Genomic DNA, 26,708 nt, shown 5'->3' with positions numbered 1-26,708 from the left:
CTGATGTAACTGACCCTTGAGACAGGATGCTCTTTCTTGCAAGTTGACAGAAAAGAGTAATTCTTGGCAATATATGAAAATATAATTATGTAATTTGTAACCTAATATGCCTGAAAACAAGGACATTATACTGTAGAAATCCAGGTACATTTAATAATTTTACATAACTAAAAAAAACTTACTTTCTTCCTTCTTGCTAATAATTGCTGGCAAAGTGTAAATCTGAAAAAGAAAACATTGCAATATGAACATTTGTGACTTCCAGGTCAGTTAAGAGATCTCAAGCCAGTGCAAATATATTTTGCATTAGCATGTTGCATGGTGCAAGCCTTGTTCTTGCCATTTATTTACTAAACAGTCATTGTAAATGGGCTTAACAAGCATAAAACTTAAAATGTTGCCTCTAGCAGGCACTCTCTCTTATGTGAGTTCAGTTCAACTACACGTTTGGGTAGCTGAAAGATGGTAGTGAGTAGCCAGAATTGTAGATTCTGTATGGTTATATGTGAACCCTGTTTACTCTCAGCCCTAACTCCTTGGTTGGACCAGTTCAGTGAGACCAGGTGCCATCTAGCTCGTAAATCTGAACAATCATTTTCTCCCTTTTGGGTCTACATGTGGAGCTTTGCCAATGTATTCGATGGAAATCTCAAGTGTAGGTTAATGACAGGATGAATCCTCAGGTGAGCTTCTCTCATCAACGCTCACCAGCCTCCATCACAGTTTCTTTTCTCTGAAGGTGGCGATACCGCTGCTCAAAGGCATCACCCCTAAAATGACTTGCTCTCACCAGTCTGGAGAGCACAAATTCACAAACTGTGCCTGTGCACATGTATCCTGTATGCCAACGAATATGCTGTTGGCTGGATTGTCAATATCCCAACTAAAATAAGTGACTCAATGCGTGACTACAGATTGAGATATACTATTTTTTCTGCTTCATTATTAATTTAATGATTATCTTATCATTCATGTTTATTTTGCCACTGCTTTGTCCATACAGCTTGTGAAATACCGTTTGCACGTACAAATTGTGTTGTAAAAGTTTATGTAAATTGTTTCTCCGTGTTTGAGATATTTTGAGATGCACAGCAATTTGTTCTTTTCACTTCTGTATACAACAAATCTGAACTCATAATAAATAATATAACAAATTTCCTTACTGGTTCCTTTCCATCCATAGCTTCCAGCCAAAGTTTCCTGTTGGACTCTGAAAAAGCCTGTAGTGTTATGATCCCGTTTCTATTAAAAGAAAATATATATTATTTAAAACATATTAATTATTATTTTTCCAACCAATGATATTTAAGATAATTTTAACAGGAAATGTGGTTTAGTCTAAACATAATTATTTACTTTTTTGTAGTGCTAAGCATGTATCTTGACCTTTGTGTCTGTTTTTTGTCTCTGTGAAACTGGGATAATAAAACTTACTCTGTCACAAGGGAGTATAAGACTTCATTAGTTAACATTTGAGAATCTCAGATGAAATGTGGTGTCAAAGTGTAACTATGAATTGTTTATACAGCCGATAAAAATAAAATTAATTCATTAGATGTGCCTACTTAACTAATGGAAGAGGTGCTGTAGAAATGGTTTTTTTAGTGATACAAAAGCACACATACCTACTAACAACTAAGTGTAAATATTACTTATATATAACTCAGCTGTATAAACAATTCATAGTTCTGGATCTTTTTGTCTGCATCAGTGAGCTACTTTAAAAGTGATGCCAGTCCAAAAAGTGGCAAACATGGAGCGTCAAAGAAACGCCACTTTCAGAAGCTTTGCTCTCACCTGTCTAGGACCCATCTATGCAAAAGTTTTGACACCTTGTTCGAACCCACAGTCTTCCTTTGCCAAATACAGAAATAAAAGATACTAAATTTATACTCATTACCCCCCAGAGTACACTCACCACTTAATTATAACATTTTTCATGAAGGACATTGGAGAATATGAAAATATATATATACACAAACAGAGCTCCACAATACTGAAGAAGAAATGAAAAGCCTGCCGCATTAAATGAATATTGGATGTTATTCTACAAATTATGTGCTATCTCAACCACAAGATATTAAGAAGCTACCGGGCGAAATTCTACAGCCTGCATCAAGCAAGAGGTCAGATTAGATGATCACAATGTTCTCCAATAGCTTTAAAATCTGTGCATCTCTACACATCATATATATTTAAAATTTAAAGGGTAAGTTATAGATTCAAACCAAAACAGGGACAGGGAGGGGGATATACATAAAGAGTCCTCCTACCTAAATTAGGATTTGATAAACATTTTCCACCCACACACAATATTTCACAAAATATTTTAAACTATACAACCTTGGGCCAAACTCTGATTTCCATTACACTAGTACACATGAAGAGTGACTCCTTGACACCTAGAGTCCAGGGACCGACGATGGGGACTCTGGCAGGTAAGCCAACCTGCGCCCAGGGGCTGATGGTGCTGTTCAGGCAAGCGCTGGCGGAGCACCCCCTGTGGTGGGAAGCAGTGCCGCACGGATGGAGACTGCTGGAAGGGTCCCAGAGCAGGTTTACCCCTCGAATGGTGCACCTCAGTGGACGGCATGGGCGGTACCGGAAGGGACAGTATGTCCTTAGTGGCCTGAAAGGCCTCCAGTGTGGACAGCACGCCAGGTACTGAGTGCCTCTGCCACTTTCCAGGATGGCAGGCGGTTCTTGAAGTGGGCTCTACAGCTCAACGGGAGTTGGAGCTTGGCCACTGTCTGGAAGGGAAGAGCTGCCCCGTGCAGATCTTTGCTCTCTGCCAGCTCTCTCCTTCCCTTTATGGGACAAAGCACTCCCAGGCTTTCTTAGCTTTTTTGCCGGTACTGGGAATGGGGATTGGTGGCACACTCTGCACTGAGGCCATGGTGCTTGGAGTAGAGTCTGATCTTGTCGGCTCCGAGGACGGTGCAAGGGCCGACTCCATAAGGAGCGCTCGGAGATCAATGTCCCGCTCCTTCTTGGTCCGCGGCCTGAAGCTCTTGCAAATGCTTTCTAGCTTAACGCTAAGGGAACTATTAACTATACAACATTAAACAACTATATACAACAAAAAGAAAAGAGAACACTTCAATCTCTTTGGTCACTCGATTACAGACCTAAAAATGGCAATTCTTCAACAAACAAACTTCAAAAACAGACTCTAAAGAGAGACTGCTGAATTAGAATTAATTTGCAAACTGGATACACTTAACTTAGGCTTGAATAAAGACTGGGAATGGATGTGTCATTACACAAAGTAAAAGTATTTCCCCTTGTTTATTTCCTCCACTACTGTTCTTGTCAACTGCTGGAAATGGCCCACCTTGATTATCACTACAAAAGTTTCCCCCACTCATGCTGGTAATAGTTCACCTTTCCTGATCACTCTTGTTACAGTCTGTATGGTAACACCCATTGTTTCATGTTCTCGGTGTATATAAAATCTCCCCACTGTATTTTCCACTGCATGCATCCAATGAAGTGCGCAGTAGCTCGCGAAAGCTTATGCTCTAATAAATGTGTTAGTCTCTAAGGTGCCACAAGTCCTCCTCTTCTTTTTGCGGATACAGACTAACACGGCTGCTACTCTGAAACCTATATACAACAAATTCACTACTAGACACAGTACGGACAGGGAAGCTTGTCAAAGCAAGGAAACATTCCAGCGCTGTCACTGGCGGTAGGAAGGAACTGAGGGAAGGGGGAAGCTGGTGGTGCCCCTTACACTGGCGCATATGTGTGCCACTCCAGTGGGCACCAGAGCTGGTCCCCTACCGATACCACTGAGGGCAAAACTTCCAGTGCATGTGGCGAGCACACACACCTACAATGAAATGGACGTGAGCAAGCACTCGAAGAAGTATATTATGTATGTTATGTGCAGAACTGGTTACAGTACTGCAATACAATAAAGATAAGTGACTACTAGAAGAACTCTTATAAAAATCTGAACTGAAAACTGTTGAGAACAACATCTGAGTAAAATTTAAATTGTTTCAATTAGACGTGTTGCTTCCTGTTAACAGTTTAAACGTTTTCATATCAGATTGTTTCTTTTATTTAGTGCAGTGGTTTTCAATCTTTTTTCATTTGTGGATCCCTGAAAAATTTTGAATGGAGGTGCAGAGCCCTTTGGGAATCTTAGACAGTCTGCAGACCTCTAGGGTCCCAAGACCACAGGTTGAAAACCACTGGTTTAGTGACATGTTCACTTCAGTCTATGTTGTCTTATCAGCACTTGCAACATCTCCATATAGATTCTGAGTACTCGGTGGGAGAGGATGGAGTCTCATGAGATGAGAGGCTTGGAGGTGGAGGAAGAGTTGCTCATGACAGCCCTTTCCAGGTCTTTAAAGACTTTGTTGTATCTTATAAACTGTATGAGTATTTAGTGAAGGCCAAATCCTGCAAGTTACCAAATGCTCTTCCTTTCTGACTGAAATTAATCACTGTTGAGGATACTCAACAATGCTCAGGATTACATCTTAAAAAAACTTAAGCCTAATCTTTAAAATCAGTATGCAGTAATTTAAAGTCAGTCGTTAGCAACTTTGTGTTCTTCCCAATTCCCCTATGTTTTATTACTGTATAAATTAAAAAACATGGAACAGCAAGGAAGTATTTTATCATTACAAATACACTTGACATCAGAGTCTCCCTTTCACAGAGGAAGCCAAGTTTCAATTTATGTCATCCAGAAGTGATTAGTGCCACTCTTTGCATATGGGCTGCCTGCCAACTGATTATTTCTTGGTATCATGAGGACCAGAACTTTTTATCTACTCTGCTGACTTACATAAACCTCCACTAGTTTCCTGTTAAATATGGAACCGATTTCAAAACTTGACTTTTTGTCAGTCTCCTTCTCATAATAGTATTTTAAGCAACCCTGTGAACTAGTGTGCTTTCAACTTTTTTGTCTACGTTTTCAGAAAACATTTAGGTGTAAGCTCTCTGCATTTTAACTTGTTAAAGCAAGTCAAAATAAACAAGACTTGTTAAACCAAGTTAAAATTAACAAGTTTTATTCCAAGCGTATAACTCCATTTAAAGAGAACTGAAAGAATTTAAGATCTTTCTAAAAATTAAAAGACAAAACTCACTTTTTAACTATCTTACAATAGCACTACCATCATTTTGTCTGATAAAATTAGTTCTGATACATTTTGATCTTTGCATTTGAACCACTCTCTGATTTTGGTTTTCCAAAACAAAATTGTAACTTATGTTTTTTTTTAAAACAAAACCAGAACAAGAACAACCCAGTTTTGCCCAAATTTCTGAAATTCAAGGGCACCAAATATCAAGTAATTTCATAGAATCATAGAATATCAGGGTTGGAAGGGACTCCCAACATATCCCCACCAGTGTTAATTTGCAGTGTTAATGTCTGTATTTTACCTATTCTATTAATACAGGACTTCAGATTACAAGTATATTTATCTTTCACAAGCACAAAATTCACCACAAAATTAACATGTTATAAAATAGTGACATGGCTGCATAGTACATTACTATTATTATTGTAGTCACAAAATATTTCTCAGAGAAAGACCATGAAAGATTAATATAAATAGTGTGAATTTACTAATTCTGTTTATTTCACCATGATTTTAAGGCAGATGTTTATCCACCTCTTGTCTCCTGTCCACTACTCAAAATTCTTAAAAAAGAGCAAATATAACTTTCACTGTGTATTTGCATTCCCGCCCCCTCAAAATGCTGTAAAACTGTTCCTATTCATTTCATACAATTAAATATTTCCAGTAGTACCTCGAGAAACACTTGTACAGCTATTTCAGCATATGGGAAAAAATAAACTTTCTTAACTTTAACTTGAATGGGTAGAAATAGATTTAACTTCCACATAATTCATGGATAACTAGAAACTGTGGAAAAACCAATTTGAGAGAGACATGGAATGTGTGTGTGAGAGCGAGCGAGCACATTTTTTTTAGATATTAATCACATGGGCCAAAATTCTAAAATTAGCCTCCTTAATAGAATCATAGCACTGGAAGGGCGCTCGAGAGGTCATCTAGTCCAGTCCCCTGCCCTCAAGGCAGGACTAAGTATTATCTAGACCATCCCTGACAGGTGTTTGTCCAACCTGCTCTTAAAAATCCCCAATGATGGAGATTCCACAACCTCCCTAGGCAATTTATTCCAGTGCTTAACCATTCTGACAGTTAGGAAGTTTTTCCTAATGTCCAACCCAAACTGCCCTTGCTGCAGTTTAAGCCCATTGCTTCTTGTCTTATCCTCAGAGGTTAAGAAGAAACAATTTTTCTTCCTTCTCCTTGTAACAACCTTTTATGTACTTGAAAACTGTTATCATGTCCCCTCTTAGTCTTCTCTTCTCCAGACTAAACAAACCCAATTTTTTCAATCTTCCTTCATAGGTCATATTTCCTAGACCTTTAATAATTTTTGTTGCTCTTCTCTGGACTTTCTCCAGTTTGTCCACATCTTTCCTGAAATGTGCTGCCCTGAACTAGATACAATACTCCAGTTGAAGCCTAATCAGCGTGGAGTAGAGCGGAAGAATTACTTCTCATGTCTTGCTTACAATACTCCTGCTAATACATCCCAGAATGAGGTTTGCTTTTTTTGCAACAGCATTATACTGTTGAATCATATTTAGCTTGTGATCCACTATGGCCCCCAGATCCCTTTCCGCAGTACTCCTTCCTAGGCAGTCATTTCTCATTTTGTATGTGTGCAACTGATTGTTCATTCCTAAGTAGAGTATTGCACTATAAGGTTTCCAAAAAACATATATGTCTATCCAACATGGTTAATTGTGCATGGATAATACACACATGTAGTGTTATTTGCTTTATAGTCAGAAAAATAGGTTCTGAGCAATTAGGAGCACACATTTGAAATTTTGGCTTTATATGCACATAGTTATTAAGTAAATATATTTACATACACTTTATTAAATAAATAATAATAATCTTTAAAAAAAGAACCTCAAACCTTTCAGATACTTCAATATCAAAACAGAAACGTTTGTCAATTGAATCAGTCTTTCTCCGGATACAGGATTTTAGCTTGAATATTTCTGGTGAGCTTGTGACAAGGCCATTCTGTAAGACATACAAAAAAAGAAAATCAGCATGCAAAGACTCTACATTCATAAAATAAGGCCCTGATCCTGTGAATATTTTCACACAGGCTTAAACCCCTCTACTCTGCTTAAATTTAAGCATGTATATAATTGCTTGCAGGGCTTAAAATTATACAAGCACATTATTCAATCATTTTCTCTCTGTCATATATATACTGAAAGAGACAAAATTACTTAATGTACTTTCTCACATAATTGTTTACCATTCTTCAGACAGTTCAACATAATATATTTAATAAAATGTCTAATTGTGAAAGTTTGCTTTGAAAACTCTCTCTAAGTAAAACTATTGGTATTTATCAAGTCATAAGAACATAAGAACGTAAGTCTGAAAATGTATCTACATATTTAGATCTGATAGGATTAAATGTCAATCAACTTTTAAGGAATAAAAATGGGGATGTCTAACTCATATTTCTGTGCTAAGTATGGTCGTTTTCTTACCTGTTCGGAGATACCACAGAAAACGATGATATTGTATTTAGCATGTAAATGAGTGATGGAAAAAGTAGATATTTTCATTTGAAATACTTACTATGACCTTTATTTTCATAAGTAAAAACATTTGTTAATCATCTTGTTGATCCATGACAGAGGGCATTCTGTTTACCCTAACTTTCCTAATATATTATTTTTTCCTCATAAATACATTGAGTGGATACTATAAAATACACAAGCTGGATCTGATGTATATTCTAAGAGATATGTCAAGATAATACTCACCACTTTCCCACCAGACTTTGTTTCAGCTCCACTCATTGTAAATGTTTTTGTCCCTTTATCGTAAGTACAGTAATGTTTTACCCAGGTAAATCCCAGGGGTCCTAGATGAAAGAAATGTAACATTTTTTTTTAAATGTGGACATTTTACCACAATTTTATCATATTCTGGATACATGGAGAGGTCTGGTGTAAGTGCCTGAGCACAGGATGAGGAGTCAAACTCCCCTGCTCTACTTCAGGCTCTAACGCTGACTCATTCCTGAACCTTAGACATTTCATTTAGGTCTAATTTTGAAGTGCCTCAATTTTGGGCTGCCCAATTTAAAACTCTGAGGGTTGGGTTTTCCCTATTGGCGGAATGGAGAGAGTTCAGAGCCTAACAAGTTACACTCTGTATGGTATGTGTATGTAAAGAGACTTCAATCATCTCTGCCTTGGGGGTATTGTTAAAGATTTCACCACTGGGAAAAGAGCAGCAGCATTCATTCCATTCTTCCTCGGAAAGGTCCTTATCTGCTGAAAGGATGGTTGAACTTGATCACAAGGATGGTTGGTTGACTTGAACACATGAATCATGAAATCAGGGCACATTTCCCTAGAGTTCCTTTCTCAGTTCTCAAGAGTGCTTGCCAAAGACACTGCTTGGGAGTTGAGAATATCATGAATTATCAATCTTCAAGAAAAGCTGCCATGACAAACTTAACTCTAGTAGGTGGTTTCCATTTCGGGGATGTCTTTGCAAAGGAAGGGTTAGAAATATTGTTCTTTGTAAAAGGAAAGCACAAATTAGTATTGGCACATACGGGGTAAACTGCCAAATTGTCTGCAAACTGATAACTGCATGGACTCAAACAGAACCACTAAGCAATGACCCTAGGGCCTCATAGGAATATTGTTCAGTACAGCTATGCATGTCTGCCCAATGAATAGGGCCTGATTTTATAACTTAGCCTAAAGAAGTCACCTCCAGCATCACCGTGATTCTTAATCCTATCCGGAGGCACTGCTTCATTACTGCCTTAGGGTACTTCTTCACTGAAGAGATAGTCTGATCTCTTATCCAGGACATCAAACACCCCAAGCCCATCCCACTCATCCCACACACAAAACCGTTTCACAGGAGTTTAATGATGCTTTCAACCAAGGCCAGCTGGTATGGCTGTGGGTGTGGGTTGGAGCCCAGGTTTTGCTTTCACACACTTAGGCCAGTGACCTACCCACTTTGCAATGAAGATGCAGATTAGATCACTTGAATGCAGATAGCTTTGCAATGTCCAATTCCCAGAAGGACAGACAAGTCCGCCCACAATTCAATGGGAAAAAAATCAGAATGACTCAGCCCACTGAAGCACAAAGAACCATGGAATATCCCCCCAGAAGTCCTAGCAACGCACACGGGGGGCAGGAGGAGGGGGAAGGAGAGCAGCCAACCCATGCTAACTCTGTAGTGGAGACGAATCCTCAGAGGGAAGAATGCTACCTGCTTAGTAATCAGAGACACTTCCTGTAGGATCTACATGAACTTCTGACACCTCTCATCAAAATATTGTGCTTGATGGGGATTGCAAAATCTAGTGGGACACATGCACACACACATGGTGCCCTGATTACTAAGTGAATTAGAAAATAAGAACAGGTCAGATAGCATTGTGGAACCATGTGTGTAACTCCAATTAATTTCAGTGGAAGTTGCTGGGCATATGGAGGGCAGAATATGACCCTTTGCTTTTTAAATTCCATGTGCATCAGGCAGGACACATGATTTTGTTTTTAAATTAGGATAATTGCTAAAGTAAAGATTGTTAGGTTGGTTGTTTTAACTGAAAAAACTAACATTTAACTCCTGAAATCATAGATGTTAAAAGAAAATAAAAAACACAGTAATTTTGTTCCAGTTACTATGGATTTGTTTTGTAAATGCACCCATCCACAAATGCAGCAATATGTTCAAAGGCTACACCAGTCAACTCAATCAGATGTTTGACAATCTATGTATCTAACCATGCAAATTTACATGGCCTGCCATACAAGTGTGCCAAGAGAATGCTGTCTCTCTCATTTGTATTTCACAGGCAAGTATTAAGCTGAGTCAGCAGCAGATCAAACAGAAAAAAAAAGTTGGCTGTTTTACTTCTGAACTATAAACACATTTTTATGGTGCTTTTACCACAATTTTTATATTGTCAGCATTTTCACCAACTTTCAAGTTATATCAGAAAGGGGAAAATTTTCAAACCATTTTAAGGCACCTACAGAAGGTCTGATATTGAAAGGTGCAGAGCACCTGCAGCTCTCATTCATGTCGACCATAGTTGGAGATGTTTAGCATCTCTGAAAATCAGGCCACTTGTGTTTGAGTGGGTAAGTATGTCTTTACAGAGGCAAGTACTTGGCACCCAGCTTTGAAATTTTAGCCCAACATGCCTGATTTGTGACATTATACTTGTTATTTATAACCCACTGTCCATGTGAATACAATCCATTTTAAATCCAATTTTATTTTATCCTGGCATCTTCTACTATCAAAACTTTGTTCTGAGGGATACCTAGTGCTCCTTTTCTCCAACCCATACTCACCCTGCTATTTCTACAATACATTTGTTAGAGCATTTTACAAATTTGCTTTTTGGGAAAAATTAAATAACTCATTGTTTCATAGTCCAACAGTATCTATTACCTCTTGTGTGGTATTAGCAATAAACGTATATAGTTTTACATTCAGGAGTGGCAAATATTAACCAAACTAACTTCTGGACAGCATACGTAACTGGTTGTGGGACACTAAAGCCAGCATGATAAGGAAATAAACAATTAGCACCTTCATCTCTGAGGCAGAGATTACAGACCTTCTGACTTTTCCCCAAAATAAACTAATGATCCAATCCTTTGTCAGTGAGAGGATGTCAAGTTGGCTTCTCACCATTTAATGAAACACTTCATGTGCCTGACATTTCACTCCTTTCTTGGTCTTCCATTAATAATGCCCGGTGTAGTTTCCACTTAACACTGGTTTTTATTATTATTTTTCAATTAAAGAGTACATGCTCTGCTCAAACCTCATCAATGCTACCGCTACGGCTGCTAAAAATCTGCAAGGTTAAATAAGAACAGAACAACGGCTCTCTCCTTTTTGCTCATATATGTTAATAAGAGTTAAGGCCAAGATTTCAGTGGGAAGGTCAATTATCTAGAACACTCTACAATCCCTTGAAAGGGTTCTGGAAAGGCAGCTATCCTCATGACAATCTATACTAATCTTTGGGTAAGACCAGGTACGATACAGGAGATTCTAAAGCCAGATGCCAAGTATTTTAATGTTAGACTCAGAAATTACGAATGAGTCAAAATTGGATTTGTATTCAAATAAATACCAGCATTTTATCATGATCTGTATTTGCTAGAACACCAAACTTGCATGCACACATACACATCTCAAACAAGGTCTCCCTACTTCTCCAGCTTCAGCCAGACCCTCATCAAACAGAGCACTGCGTAGCACACAGGATTGAAATTGCCTCACTAAGGGGTTACAATGAACGTGGTGCAGCTCACTCAGCCAGGTTGTTTACATTTGATTAGCTCTGAACAGTGCTATTTGATACTGTAGATCACATACAGCTTTTAATCTCTCTTCTGTCCTCAGTGTTTGGTATCCAGGGCTGTTCACTCTTTCAGTTTGGATCAAACTGTTCTATGGTTCATTTCATGAGGTCTCTGATTCTACTTCTTCTTCACATTGTGAAGTATTGGTTGACTCCTCTCAGTGTTCTTTGTTAAGTCCATTAACTTTTTATTCTATTTGTTTAACCCCTTTGGACTCTGCTTAATTCCAATGGCTTTTCTTATCACTTGCATATAGATGAGCTATAAATCTATACCTCTTTATCAGGGTTCTCCAGTTACCTTTGTTTTTGTATTTCATGTTGTTTCTCTCACATATGAAATTGGAAGATATACTTTATTTTGCTTCTAAGTCTTTACACCTTAAACTTTGCCCCCAACTGGCTCATGGATTGGACACTGAGTTGCTTCCTAGAACTCCTTGATCACCCTATATCTGTGAGGATCTGCTAGAGGCACTGGACCATTTGGGAGGCATAAGGCTGCGAACTTTCAAGAGACAGAAGTGGTGGCAGGGGGTCACCTGAGGCATGTGAGAGCACTGAGAGTCTGTCAGTTTTAAAGAGAAAGGCCTCTAACAAATCAGGATACTTTTTTTTCCAGGTTGTGATTAGTTGGGGCCAGATAGCTCCTGGGAGAGTTCCCTGTGGGCCAGTCTGACCTTAAATATAAACAAAGCAACAAAACAGACATGAAACCTACCTTACTCTGAACAATTTACTTGCCATCCCCTAAAAGCTGAAATGCAATAAGGCAATCTTCAAATACTGGTTGTACACTGATGTAATTACTCACGTTTCTCCTGGACATAGAGATAGCCTTCCATTGTCCATTGACTGGGTGGCTGGTAATCCTGGTTGGCAGATTTCATTCTCTGCATCAGTCTCTCTACTTCCTGCCTGGTACTTTCAAAATTATTTCGTGTCTAAGGAAAATAAAAAGAGCAAAATCATACTAGTAACATACTATTTCTGCAGTATCTAAGACTATAAGTATAGGTGTTATTACTACCTCTAGTACTACACTGGAATATGCTACTACATTCACATTTAAACAAACAGGGATGCTGCTCCAAAGGAAACTAAGTTACTAAGCCTAGACATACCCTATCCTCATTAATATGCTTTTAAAATGATGTCAGTGGATCACTACAAACCTTGACTTAAACCCACAAAAGTCAAGGAAATTCAGAGTGTCTAGATCAGTGGCTCTCAACCTTTCCAGACTACTGTATCCCTTTCAGGAGTCTGATTTTTCTTGCGTCCCCCCAAGTTTCACCTCACTTAAAAACTTCCAAAATCGTACATGAAAATACAAAAGTGTCACAGCACACTATTACTAAAACATTGCTTCCTTTCTCATTTTTACAATATAATTATAAAATAAATCAAATGGAATATAAATATTGTTCTTACATTTCAGTGTATAGTATACAGAGCTGTATAAACAAGTCATTTTATGAAATTTTAGTTTGTACTGATTTTGCTAGTGCTTTTTATGTAGCCTGTTGTAAAACTAAGTAAATATCTAGATGAGTTGATGTACCCCCTGGAAGATCTCTGTGTACCCCCAGAGATACATGCACCCCTGGTTGAGAACCACTGTGCTAGACTTCAATGATAGTACACTCAATATCTTGCAAGATCTAGTCCTATCTGGTCAAAATATACAATCAGATATTTGCATATTTGTGAAAATTACACCTTATTCCTGCAGCAAATTTTAAAAGATCAGTAAAAATAATCCTAATCCTAGTATTTAACTGGTATATACTGCTTTATATTTTCATGTACCAAAATTAATTAATTAATCTCACAGGGTTCCTGTGAAGTAGGAACAGTATGTACTAAATCAGGGGTCAGCAGCCTTTCAGAAGTGGTGTGCCCAGTTCTTTATTTATTCACTCTAATTTAAGGTTTCACGTGCCAGTAATGCATTTTAATGTATTTAGAAGGTCTCTTTCTGTAAATCTATAATATATAACTAAACTATTGTTCTATGCAAAGTAAATAAGGTTTTTAAAATCTTTAAGAAGCTTCATTTAAAATTAAATTAAAATGCAGAGCCCCCCGGATTGGTGGCCAGGACCTGGGCAGTGTGAGTGTCACTGAAAATCAGCTCATGTGCCGCCTTTGGGACGCATGCCATAGGTTGCCTACCCCTGTACTAAACTAAAGCTAAAATTTACTTAGCCCATGTCTGTACAGCACTTTGAAGATGTAAAGCACTGTTAGTACTTATTGGAGCTCATGCTACTGTAATTAGAAAACAATATGTGATTTAATTGACAAAAAAAAATTAAGACACATACATTCATGGCTTAAAGCATTAGTATAATCATATGCAGGTTGAAGCGCTCCTCTGTGAGGGAAACTGTGTTTAGCCAGGTAGTGAATCTAAAGAGGCAAGGTTCCTCCGAGAACTTTTAACGAACACTTCTTCCTAGGGAGACCAAGCGCCCAACCCAAACTCCACTGAAGTCATTGGAAGTCTTGCCATTGACTTCAATGGGCTTTGCATCAGGGCCCCTGTGTCCCTGAAACAAGGAAGGACCCTGTTTTCAGTGCTCATCCATGTGTCGCTGCTGCTATTTCTTTTTTAAACCAAGACAGCGTTTTGTCTCAATTCTTGTAAAACCAAGCAGAGTGGCCACCTGAAGGAAGTGGCTGGCAAGCTGAGCCAGTGAAACTGACATCAGGCTGGGTGAGAACATGTGGACAGCAGGAAAGGGCTGTTACATATTATTGCTGTCCTGCCCTCTATCAGGTCACCCAATGAACAACCCAGCCTTCCTATCTTTAAAAAAGGGAAGGAGGAGGATCCTGGGAACTACAGGCCAGTCAGCCTCACCTCAGTCCCTGGAAAAATCATGGAGCAGGTCCTCAAAGAACCAATCCTGAAGCACTTACATGAGAGGAAAGTGATCAGGAACAGTCAGCATGGATTCACCAAGGGAAGGTCATGCCTGACTAATCTAATCGCCTTCTATGATGAGATTACTGGTTCTGTGGATGAAGGGAAAGCAGTGGATGTATTGTTTCTTGACTTTAGCAAAGCTTTTGACACGGTCTCCCACAGTATTCTTGTCAGCAAGTTAAAGAAGTATGGGCTGGATGAATGCCCTAAGGTGGGTAGAAAGTTGGCTAGATTGTCGGGCTCAACGGGTAGTGATCAATGGCTCCATGTCTAGTTGGCAGCCGGTGTCAACTGGAGTGCCCCAAGGGTCGGTCCTGGGGCCGGTTTTGTTCAATATCTTCATAAATGATCTGGAGGATGGTGTGGATTGCACTCAGCAAATTTGCGGATGATACTAAACTGGGAGGAGTGGTAGATACGCTGGAGGGCAGGGATAGGATACAGAGGGACCTAGACAAATTGGAGGATTGGGCCAAAAGAAATCTGATGAGGTTCAATAAGGATAAGTGCAGGGTCCTGCACTTAGGACGGAAGAACCCAATGCACAGCTACAGACTAGGGACCGAATGGCTAGGCAGCAGTTCTGCAGAAAAGGACCTAGGGGTTACAGTGGACAAGAAGCTGGATATGAGTCAGCAGTGTGCCCTTGTTGCCAAGAAGGCCAATGGCATTTTGGGATGCATAAGTAGGGGCATAGCGAGCAGATCGCGGGATGTGATCGTCCCCCTCTATTCGACATTGGTGAGGCCTCATCTGGAGTACTGTGTCCAGTTTTGGGCCCCACACTACAAGAAGGATGTGGATAAATTGGAAAGAGTCCAGCGAAGGACAACAAAAATGATTAGGGGTCTGGAACACATGACTTATGAGGAGAGGCTGAGGGAACTGGGATTGTTTAGTCTGCAGAAGAGAAGAATGAGGGGGGATTTGATAGCTGCTTTCAACTACCTGAGAGGTGGTTCCAGAGAGGATGGTTCTAGACTATTCTCAGTGGTAGAAGAGGACAGGACAAGGAGTAATGGTCTCAAGTTGCAGCGGGGGAGGTTTAGGTTGGATATTAGGAAAAACTTTTTCACTAGGAGGGTGGTGAAACACTGGAATGCGTTACCTAGGGAGGTGGTAGAATCTCCTTCTTTGAAGTTTTTAAGGTCAGGCTTGACAAAGCACTGGCTGGGATGATTTAATTGGGGATTGGTCCTGCTTTGAGCAGGGGGTTGGACTAGATGACCTCCTGAGGTCCCTTCCAACCCTGATATTCTGTGATTCTATGATTCCCTCATGCAGAAAGTGTGATTCAAGTTCTGTCTGAGACTGGGCACTGCTGTGAGTGATGAGTCTACAGGTAGCTCAGTCGATTCAAGCTTCTGCTGAACTCTTCTGCCTTGCAGGTGAATACTGGCCTGTGGAAGGGGCTATTAGAGGAAAGAAGAAAAGGGGGAAAAAGAGGCAGACAAAGGATAGAGTGGATGTGACAGAGTGACAAATGTGGCAGAGAGGATGATGGAGAGATAGCAGGGCAAAAGGTAGCGAGGGAAGATGAAAGAAGCAGGAAAGAGGAAAACAAAAAGAGAGAAAACTAAAGCATTGAAAATATAAGACAAAGGAGTGGACCCCTTTTTTTCTCCTTCAGTTCCTCATCTCCTGAGAGCTTCCTATATGCCTATATGCCTTCCTGATCACCACCACACACAACTAATTTCCCCGCTCTCTCCTGCAGGAAAACCATCTTCATTTTCTGCATTTTCTGTTCATCACTCTTTTGCTTACATCATTTTAAGTTTCTAGCTTTTGCATTTTTTTTGGGGGGAGGGGGAATCAAAAAGGTTTCTTCTTTTCTCTGCCTGACTTAGAGCTATTGCCCTGCAGATGTCATCCCACAAACAATTTAGGAAAGGCATTAACAATTATTTAAACAAGAGAAAGAGATGAAAATGTTTTTACCTAACTGTGAAACAGGAGAAACAATTTAGTAATTCTGGTTCTCGTGGCACATTCACATAGAAGGAGTTAACACAGTCTCAATTTATATTTTCTCTCTTTGGTCCATAATCCTAGACCCAGATTGGTGGAGATCTCCCCTAGTTTAAACTATTTAAGTCATTGGACTGGAGTATGGGTATTTTCTCATCCCTGCAGTGAAGCAACAGTGACCCCTTGTGCCTTTAACCAAAAGTGGCAAATATACAATTTGGAAGAAGAAAAGAGTGTGAGACCTTGTGGACAGAGGGGGTTCTGTGTGCAGACCTGTGTGTGAAGTGAGGGCAGTGTTAGCGACCACCACTCTATGTCCTTGGACAATGCTCTCCCTGGGTTTCAGGATGGGAGCAGGCATAAAGGAGGGTAGAAGGGTTGGGGCCATCAAACCTAAGAAGAATACATTAATACAGTCCAGGGCAAAACCACCTCCACACTGTGAAGTCCCTCACCAACTCTGTCCCTTAAGAGAGTGGTTGCAGGGGCAGCAGCTAGCGGTAAAAGTCCTATCAGCACATCTCTGTTGGAGCCATGGAGATCAGCAGTTGGCCTATAGGCTGCAGGTTTGGGAGAGGTGATCTCTCAGGTAACTAGAGCCAATCCCCTGGATGGTTTTCAGTATCAAGACAGAGACTTGGAAGAACACTCCGTATTAAATGGGGAGTCAGTACAGACAACAGACCTGGAGGACTAGTGGTTCATGGAAACCTGTGATGCTAGGCAGATGAACTGCTGCATTTGCACCACATGAAGCATTTTCAGGGTGTGTTCCTTCATTCCTGGACATACGCCCTGAGTCAGGAAAGCACCTGAGCACGTGCTTAAGTGCATCTCTATTCAAGACAACTTAAATATGAACTTAAAGTGTGAGCTTAAGTGGTGTCCTGTAGAGGGATACATTTGTGAATGGAGGAGACCGTAGTTGCACTAGTCAAGCCTGGAGATCATGGATCAAACATCTGACAACTGATTTTCAAAGATTTCTGGTGGAAAGAAACTTGATGCCATACCTTTCATTCAGCAAACACCTTTCAATTATTCATATTTTTTTATTTATGTTCATAAACATTTCAAGATTTAGTGTTGCAATAAAGCATTTCTACTCTTTTATTTTGAAATTCAATTAGCTAAGAAATCGTAGTAAATACTGTTCAAACTTACATTCTGCAAGTTGAATTGCAACTGTTGCTTGTATGGGGTAAACTCCTGGGCCAGCTCATATCCCTCATGGTAAAAAGTAAATAATCCCTGAAGAAATGCCAAAAGCTGAAAAGGTAAAATAAGGTGTTAATGTCAAAACATACATTACAAATATTAAGAACCAAAAATATCAAAACAGGCATTATAAATATTAATCATCAAAAATATAACAGAACACATGCTGATTTAGGAATGACATAAGAACATAAGAAGGGCCATATTGGGTGAGACTAAAGGTCCATCTAGCCCAGTATCCTGCCTTCCAACAGTGGCCAATGTCAGGTGCCCCAGTGGGAATAAACAGAACAGGTAATCAACAAGTGACCCATCCCCTGTCGCCCATTCCCAGCTTCTGAAAAACAGAGGCTAGGGACACTATCCCTGCTCATCCTGGCTAATAGCCATTTATGGACCTATCCTTCATGTTCTTTTTTGAACCCTGTTATAGTCTTGGCCTTCACAACATCCTCTGGCAAGGAATTCCACAGCTTGACTGTGCATTGTGTGAAAAAATACTTCCTTTTGTTTGTTTTAAACTTGCTGCCTATTAATTTCATTTGGTGATCCCTAGTTCTTGTGTTATGAGAAGGAGTAAATAACACTTCCTTATTTACTTTCTCCACACCAGTCATGATTTTATAGACCTCTATTAAATCCCCCCATAGTCATCTTTTTTCCAAGCTGAAAAGTCCCAGTCTTTTTAATCTCTCCTCAGATAGCCCCTAATCATTTTTGTTGCCCTTTTCTGAACCTTTTCCAATTCCAATATATCTTTTTTGAGATGGGGCGATCACATCTGCACACAGAAAAAATTATTAACTGCAAAGGAAAAAAGTCATTTCAAAGCACAACTGACCCATTGTCCTTATAATTACAGGTGAATCTTAAGATGCTGGAAAACAAAAAATAAGGATGCCTTATTTGTTGATCTCCTCTTATTAGCAAAACTATGATCTTAATACTTTTGGAGCCCATACTTGCATTCCTGGAACACCCAAAACTCTCATCACTTTCAATGGCAGGTTTGCATGAGCAAGGAATGCAAACTTTCAAAGTTCAAGGGATTTTTGTTTTGTTTTGAATCTATGACAATTCGGAACATTTTTCCACCTTCCTCATTCCAAAATCTCCATCTATGACCTATTTTCTCCAGACGAGAGTCTTGAAAATAAGTTTTGGACAGCTTCATAACCGAAATGAATACAAAAAGTTCCAGACCACTTCTTCCTGCTCTAAAGAACAAAATATAAACTCTGATGAACTTCAGTTGGTATGTCTTTTACAGCTTCCAGTAAAAAAAATTAAATCTGTATCAAGACTGGAAATGTTTTTTGTCATTTACTTTTTTTTTTTTAATTAACATTTAAGCAGGAATGAGTGCCGCTGAAGTTTTTGAAAGACTCATTTTGGTCCTTTAATGAATATTCTCCTGCCATCTATTTATGTTTAAAAGCCTTGTATTTAGGTTGATGTTTTTATATTGTGGCTATTGATAATAAAAAGAGGATGACTGCTGATGATGCAGCAAGTTATATTACTATTAAACAATTTATAGCTATTTTTTCTTGTGGCATATGGCATAATTTAGTTTACTGTAATTATCTAAACATAAGAGCCTGAAAATGAAAGCACTATAGATACAAAGTATTATTAGTACTATTATTATAATTATAATTATGTTTGACATACAAGTCAAATCTACAATAAGGATGTTTTCCACTTGGATACAAAATTGAAAAGGCAGAAATCAAATGCTTAATGTATTTTTTTCTTTATTTATGCTAGCAATCCCACAGATTATGAAAAATGAAACATTTTAAAAGTACCGATTTCATCCTTTGTGCAATTTATGTAATATTTTTTGCACTTCTCTCACCTGGGATATTGACTCTAGATTGTTCTGTCTCATTGGCTTGTTTCATGTGCCAACAGAGTACTGCGTTCTAGGGTGGCAAACAATGCAAATATCTGAAATAAAGCTGCTGCTGAGGATGATACTTTGTAGAGACCCCATGACCGAAAAAATCCCTCAATGCCCACTGGTAGAGGGCCCACTATACTGTAACTCATATCAGGCTGGGCACACTCTCTACCCCCAACACGTGTTGTCGTGATATGTATCTAAACAGTGTCTTGTAATGTTTCATACGTAAACTGGTGACATGCTGGTCCTGAAAAATCACTGTGATGTGCGTACTGGTTGGGTACAAAGAGTTATGTATGTGTGCCAACATAGGTTCTTAAAATATGTTTGGGAGGCAGTGCATATGTACCCACACACCTTCTGGGTATGGTGTTCAGTCCCATCTAGTGGCACCAAAACCACTTAGAGAGAGTTAAATGAGTCTGCTCTACAGCCTTAGGTAATAGCCAGTTGGCTTTTAGCTCATGCTGCAGAGGCTCATGCACTAAGCTCCAGAGGTCCCTGGTTTGATGACCCCATCAGTGTTACACATATATTGAGCCTGCCCTAGACAAGGAATGTGGATTGCCTTGTCTGATTGGCTGAATACAGGCAGAGGACAATGAAAGTATATTTGCATATAAGGTAAAAAAAAGCAATCAAGCTAATGGAGGAAGGAGCTTAGAGAGCTCACCAGACGTCAGAGTCTGCACCCCAGGAAACCTTCCTGGTTTCTGAGGCAGAGACAATGGTCTTTGGGTAATATAAGGGGAACAAAGAGACATTTTAGTTATCCACCACTTAGGGGACAGAGGATACAACACGGTCTGAGCCTGTGAAAGTTGAATCCCCTGGCCTGGAGGGCTAGAGATGCTGGTAACTTGATGTAAGAAAGACAACTGCTTAGGCAAAGACAGTAAATTCCTAAAATTAAGTTTGAGTGGCTAGAAAGCATGTTTTGTTTTGCTTGTAACCAGTTCTCTCTCTTTTTCTCTTTCTTAGTATCACTTTAAACTCTGTTCTTTATTAAACTTATGCTTGTTTTATTGCAGAACCCCCTCGGCGCTGTGTATTAAAGTGAAGTGTGAGTCGTCAGCTAACTTAACAGGCTGGTGTGTGCACTATCTACTTGGAGGCAGCAAACTTCAGAGTGTGTCACAGTGAGAGGAACTGAACACTGCAGACACACATCTCCAGGGAACTCGGTATCTGGGGTTCACTGATTGCTACCTGCAAGACAAGGTTTAAACTGGCAGAGTCTCAAGCAGTTTGCTAGTGAGGTAGACAGACTAGTGTGGCAGTCTAATCACCAGCAAAGCTCTCACCTGTTGAGACAGAGGGGTAACACTGTGGCTTAAAGTTCTAGGTGTCCTGGGCAGAACATCACAGGCCTTTCAATCTGGGGCTCTCAAAACACTTTACAGACAACAATTCATTAAGTTTCACAATGCTCTTTTGTAGGTCAGTAAGTATTATTATCCCCAGGGGGAAACTGAGGAAAAGAAATAAAGAGCTCAAGGTTGCACAGCAAGCCAGCAGCAGAGTTTTGGAACATAAAATAGGCCTCTTGAGCATTAAGCTTTTTTAACACCTTATGTTTATTTTACATATATGGCTCTGAATTACATGGCAATGTCCATTTTAAAGCAACTGCAGATTACACTTCCAAGAGGAAAGATCCTCAGCTGGTGTATAATCGTCATATCTTCATTGACTTCAACTGGGCTATTACAAGTTATACCACCTAAGGATATTCTTTGCAATTTTCTCTTTATTAGAGGTTTTGCAAATAAAATATGACAATTTCTCAGAAAAAATAAGAGATCTATCCAAGATCTGAGAATTGACATTGACTAGGGAATTTTTAAATTTCTGTTTTCCTCACCTAAAATATTTTTAGGACATCTTTTGTTTTAAAGCTACTCTGTAAAATTTCTTTTTAATGTGATAAACCAGAATTAGAAGAATGCACTCTATGCTTATAGTGGGCTTTCTTAAATGACTAACCTATAAAAAAAAAGGCACTGAACCCTTCTTGCTGTGTCAGTTTATACATTTTTTAAAGATAAGTTTAAGACCTGTTTGTGAAGAACACTCACTTTTGGCTGTTTAATCTATAGCTCTGGAAAAGATACAGAAAAAAAAAATTCACACAGCTTATTTCCATTTCCATTTTTTTTTTTTTTGTCTTCATTTTCCCTAATACAAAAGATTTTTGTTAAGGTTTGAGCGTATTGTAAAATGAGAAAAAAATAACTGGCACTAGATGGCAGCAAAGTTGAATTTATAAGAAAGGATAACATATCTGGATAAATATAAGAATAAAATGCTTTATGTTTTAGGTATGATGCATTAAGTTGTGTTTGTTTTCAAGTAACTATTCTTGAAGTGCGGCAGTTGTGCATTGCACGGGATCGGGCCTTGGGAATCTCTTGGCCAAGGGGTCCCCAAACACCCACCCCACCTACCCACCCCCCAAAAATGTTACCGTGTCTCTCTCACGTAGTCCCCAGGGTGATGTATTTCATGCCCTGTGTAGAAATCATGTGTACTGAGGATGCAAGTATGCATGTATGTAAACACCACTGATAGTGGAAAGAGACCCTGTTCTGTAATGCCCTTCCACAGCCCCTGCAGGAGAGACTATGGCATGGCCTAATTAGCACGGTGTTTGGAGAGCCAAAATTGAGGTGAAAAACTTTTGTCCCTGGCTCATGATTTTTGTGGCTTTTTGGTGGCTACTCACAAGCAGCACTATGTCAGAGTCTGGCTCATTCCATGTAAATGTAGAGAAAGCATTCTGAATGCGTTTTTTTTTAAAGATGATGTATTTTTCAAGGTGATCTGAATGTGTTAAGAAGTGATTGGTTTCACCAAATGTTACATACAATCCCCAATGTGTTTATATTCTCAATTTTCCAAGTGCAACAAGCACTTTTACTGCTACTTCACTCTGAATACCTCATCAGCCAGATCAATAGAGAAATCAGACTTGTACTCATTTAACACAATAATCTGTCTGCATGCTGCAAGAGCTGCAAGGATTTCAACAGAGAACTGAAATAGAATCCAAAGACTGTTTTGGCCTTTATTTATTTTTATGTAAAGTTTGTGACCCTGAGATTGCTTGGTCATTTCATTCTCACAGGAAGAAGATTGTACTTAGGTTTTGGACAGAAGAGGAATTTAACCTTTGTCCTGTAGTGCATCAGCCAAAAGGCACTGTCTCCTTACTTCCGTTTATTTATACATATAGAACGAAAAGGTATTTAGCTATCCAGTTTAAAATGAGTTTGGTGAATACCGTTGTGGGAAATGCAAAAAATATGGAATTTGTTTTTGAATTTTACTACTGTATCTAGACAAAATTTTTTTTTAATAAAAAAAACAGTATTTCAGATAGCTCAAGTTTATACAAGGCCATCATTTAAACATATGCAATTAGAATTAGTTTTATTTATTTATTTTTAAATCTTTGATGACTAGTTAATGATCCTATTTGTCACACTTCAGATAGGTCAGATTCTGATGATCTCTAAGGACCTGATCCTGCTCCATGGAAATCAGTGGAAGTTTTGCTGTCAAAAGAGGGAACAAGGTCCAGCTCTAAGCAAGCATTAAGAGAAGTCTAAAGTCAGCTTTCCATCAAACCAGTAAAAAGAAAAGGAGTACTTGTGGCACCTTAGAGACTAACCAATTTATCTGAGCATAAGCTTTTGAGAGCTACAGCTCACTTCATCGGATACATACTGTGGAAAGTATAGAAAATCGTTTTATACACACAAAGCATGAAAAAATGGGTGTTTCCCACTACAAAAGGTTTTCTCTCCCCCCACCCCACTCTCCTGCTGGTAATAGCTTATCTAAAGTGATCACTCTCCTTACAATGTGTATGATAATCAAGTTGGGCCATTTCCAGCAAAATCCAGGGTTTAACAAGAACATCTGAGGAAGGGGGTGGGAGGTAGGAAAAAACAAGGGGAAATAGGTTACCTTGCATAATGACTTAGCCACTCCCAGTCTCTATTCAGGCCTAAGTTAATTGTATCCAATTTGCAAATGAATTCCAATTCAGCAGTCTCTCGCTGGAGTCTAGTTTTGAAGTTTTTTTGTTGTAATATCACAACTTTCATGTCTGTAATCGCGTGACCAGAGAGATTGCAGTGTTCTCCAACTGGTTTATGAATGTTATAATTCTTGACATCTGATTTGTGTCCATTTATTCTTTTATGTAGAGACTGTTCAGTTTGACCAATGTACATGGCAGAGGGGCATTGCTGGCACATGATGGCAATATATCACATTGGTGGATGTGCAGGTGAACGAGCCTCTGATAGTGTGGCTGATGTTATTAGGCCCTGTGATGGTGTCCCCTGAATAGATATGTGGGCACAGTTGGCAATGGGCTTTGTTGCAAGGATAGGTTCCTGGGTTAGTGGTTCTGTTGTGTGGTATGTGGTTGCTGGTGAGTATTTGCTTCAAGTTGGGGGGCTGTCTGTAGGCAAGGACTGGCCTGTCTCCCAAGATTTGTGAGAGTGTTGGGTCATCCTTCAGGATAGGTTGTAGATCCTTAATAATGCGTTGGAGGGGTTTTAGTTGGGGGCTGAAGGTGACGGCTAGTGGCGTTCTGTGATTTTCTTTGTTAGGCCTGTCCTGTAGTAGGTGACTTCTGGGAACTCTTCTGGCTCTATCAATCTGTTTCTTCACTTCCGCAGGTGGGTATTGTAGTTGTAAGAATGCTTGATAGAGCTCTTGTAGGTGTTTGTCTCTGTCTGAGGGGTTGGAGCAAATGCGGTTGTATCGCAGAGCTTGGCTGTAGACGATGGATCGTGTGGTGTGGTCAGGGTGAAAGCTGGAGGCATGTAGGTAGGAATAGCGGTCAGTAGGTTTCCAGTATAGGGTGGTGTTTATGTGACCATCGTTTATTAGCACTGTAGTGTCCAGGAAGTGGATCTCTTGTGTGGACTGGACCAGGCTGAGGTTGATGGTGGAATGGAAATTGTTGAGATCATGGTGGAATTCATAGAATCATAGAATATCAGGGTTGGAAGGGACCCCTGAAGGTCATCTAGTCCAACCCCCTGCTCGAAGCAGGACCAATTCCCAGTTAAATCATCCCAGCCAGGGCTTTGTCAAACCTGACCTTAAAAACCTCTAAGGAAGGAGATTCTACCACCTCCCTAGGTAACGCTTTCCAGTGTTTCACCACCCTCTTAGTGAAAAAGTTTTTCCTAATATCCAATCTAAACCTCCCCCACTGCAACTTGAGACCATTACTCCTCGTTCTGTCATCTGCTACCATTGAGAACAGTCTAGAGCCATCCTCTTTGGAACCCCCCCTTTCAGGTAGTTGAAAGCAGCTATTAAATCCCCCCTCATTCTTCTCTTCTGCAGGCTAAACAATCCCAGCTCCCTCAGCCTCTCCTCTTAAGTCATGTGTTCTAGACCCCTAATCATTTTTGTTGCCCTTCGCTGGATTCTCTCCAATTTATCCACATCCTTCTTGTAGTGTGGGGCCCAAAACTGGACACCGTACTCCAGATGAAGCCTCACCAATGTCGAATAGAGGGGAACGATCACGTCCCTCGATCTGCTCGCTATGCCCCTACTTATACATCCCAAAATGCCGTTGGCCTTCTTGGCAACAAGGGCACACTGCTGACTCATATCCAGCTTCTCGTCCACTGTCACCCCTAGCTCCTTTTCCGCAGAACTGCTGCCTAGCCATTCGGTCCCTAGTCTGTAGCTGTGCATTGGGTTCTTCCGTCCTAAGTGCAGGACCCTGCACTTATCCTTATTGAACCTCATCAGATTTCTTTTGGCCCAATCCTCCAATTTGTCTAGGTCCTTCTGTATCCTATCCCTCCCCTCCAGCGTATCTACCACTCCTCCCAGTTTAGTATCATCCGCAAATTTGCTGAGAGTGCAATCCACACCATCCTCCAGATCATTTATGAAGATATTGAACAAAACCGGCCCCAGGACCGACCCTTGGGGCACTCCACTTGATACCAGCTGCCAACTAAACATGGAGCCATTGATCACTACCCGTTGAGCCCGACAATCTAGCCAGCTTTCTACCCACCTTATAGTGCAAGGGCTCAAGGGCTTCTTTTCCATGGGTCCAGATGATGAAGATATCATCAATATAGCGCAAGTAGAGTAGGGGCATTAGGGGACGAGAGCTGAGGAAGCGTTGTTCTAAGTCAGCCATAAAAATGTTGGCATACTGTGGGGCCATGCGGGTACCCATAGCTGTGCCGCTGGTTTGAAGGTATAAATTGTCCCCAAATGTAAAATAGTTATGGGTAAGGACAAAGTCACAAAGTTCAGCCACCAGGTTAGCCGTGACATTATCGGGGATAGTGTTCTTGACGGCTTGTAGTCCATCTTTGTGTGGAATGTTGGTGTAGAGGGCTTCTACATCCATAGTGGCCAGGATGGTGTTATCAGGAAGATCACCGATAGATTGTAGTTTCCTCAGGAAGTCAATGGTGTCTTGAAGGTAGCTGGGAGTGCTGGTAGCGTAGCTGGGAGTGCTGGTAGCTGAGGAGGGAGCCTACATAGCCAGACAATCCTGCTGTCAGGGTGCCAATGCCTGAGATGATGGGGTGCCCAGGATTTCCAGGTTTATGGATCTTGGGTAGTAGATAGAATATCCCAGGTCGGGGTTCCAGGGGTGTGTCTGTGCGGATTTGATCTTGTGCTTTTTCAGGGAGTTTCTTGAGCAAATGCTGTAGTTGCTTTTGGTAACCCTCAGTGGGATCAGAGGGTAATGGCTTGTATAAAGTGGTGTTGGAGAGCTGCCGAGCAGCCTCTTGTTCATATTCCGACCTATTCATGATGACAACAGCACCTCCTTTGTCAGTCTTTTTGATTATGATGTCAGAGTTGTTTCTGAGGCTGTGGATGGCATTGTGTTCTGCACGGCTGAGGTTGTGGGGCAAGTGATGCTGCTTTTCCACAATTTCAGCCCATGCACGTCGGCGGAAGCACTCTATGTAGAAGTCCAGTCTACAGTTTCGACCTTCAGGAGGAGTCCACCTGGAATCCTTCTTTTTGTAGTGTTGGTAGGGGGGTCTCTGTGGATTAATAAGTTGTTCAGAGGTGTGTTGGAAATATTCCTTGAGTCGGAGACGTCGAAAATAGGATTCTAGGTCATCACAGAACTGTATCATGTTCGTGGGGGTGGAAGGAGATAGGACATGTCCCGAGATAGGACAGCTG

General features: G+C 40.2%; 1 protein-coding gene across 6 annotated transcripts in view; it reads right to left on the bottom strand.

Annotated features, from left to right (window-relative positions):
- The window catches only part of ARHGAP42 (Rho GTPase activating protein 42), a 378,098-nt gene that overhangs the window by 131,324 nt on the left and 220,066 nt on the right, over positions 1 to 26,708 (bottom strand). For all 6 annotated transcript variants that reach the window (XM_073337948.2, XM_078852354.1, XM_073337938.2 and 3 more), the window contains 6 exons: positions 17,540 to 17,644; positions 12,284 to 12,413; positions 7,868 to 7,968; positions 6,994 to 7,103; positions 1,164 to 1,242; positions 183 to 222 (listed from right to left, as the gene is read on the bottom strand). In XM_073337948.2, the coding sequence (XP_073194049.1) occupies positions 183 to 222; positions 1,164 to 1,242; positions 6,994 to 7,103; positions 7,868 to 7,968; positions 12,284 to 12,413; positions 17,540 to 17,644 (565 nt within the window). The remainder of the gene's footprint in view (positions 1 to 182; positions 223 to 1,163; positions 1,243 to 6,993; positions 7,104 to 7,867; positions 7,969 to 12,283; positions 12,414 to 17,539; positions 17,645 to 26,708) is intronic.

Source organism: Lepidochelys kempii, chromosome 1 (genome assembly GCF_965140285.1).
Source record: "Lepidochelys kempii isolate rLepKem1 chromosome 1, rLepKem1.hap1, whole genome shotgun sequence".
Lineage (NCBI taxonomy): Eukaryota > Metazoa > Chordata > Testudines > Cheloniidae > Lepidochelys > Lepidochelys kempii.
This window is presented reverse-complemented; position numbering and strand designations above follow the sequence as displayed.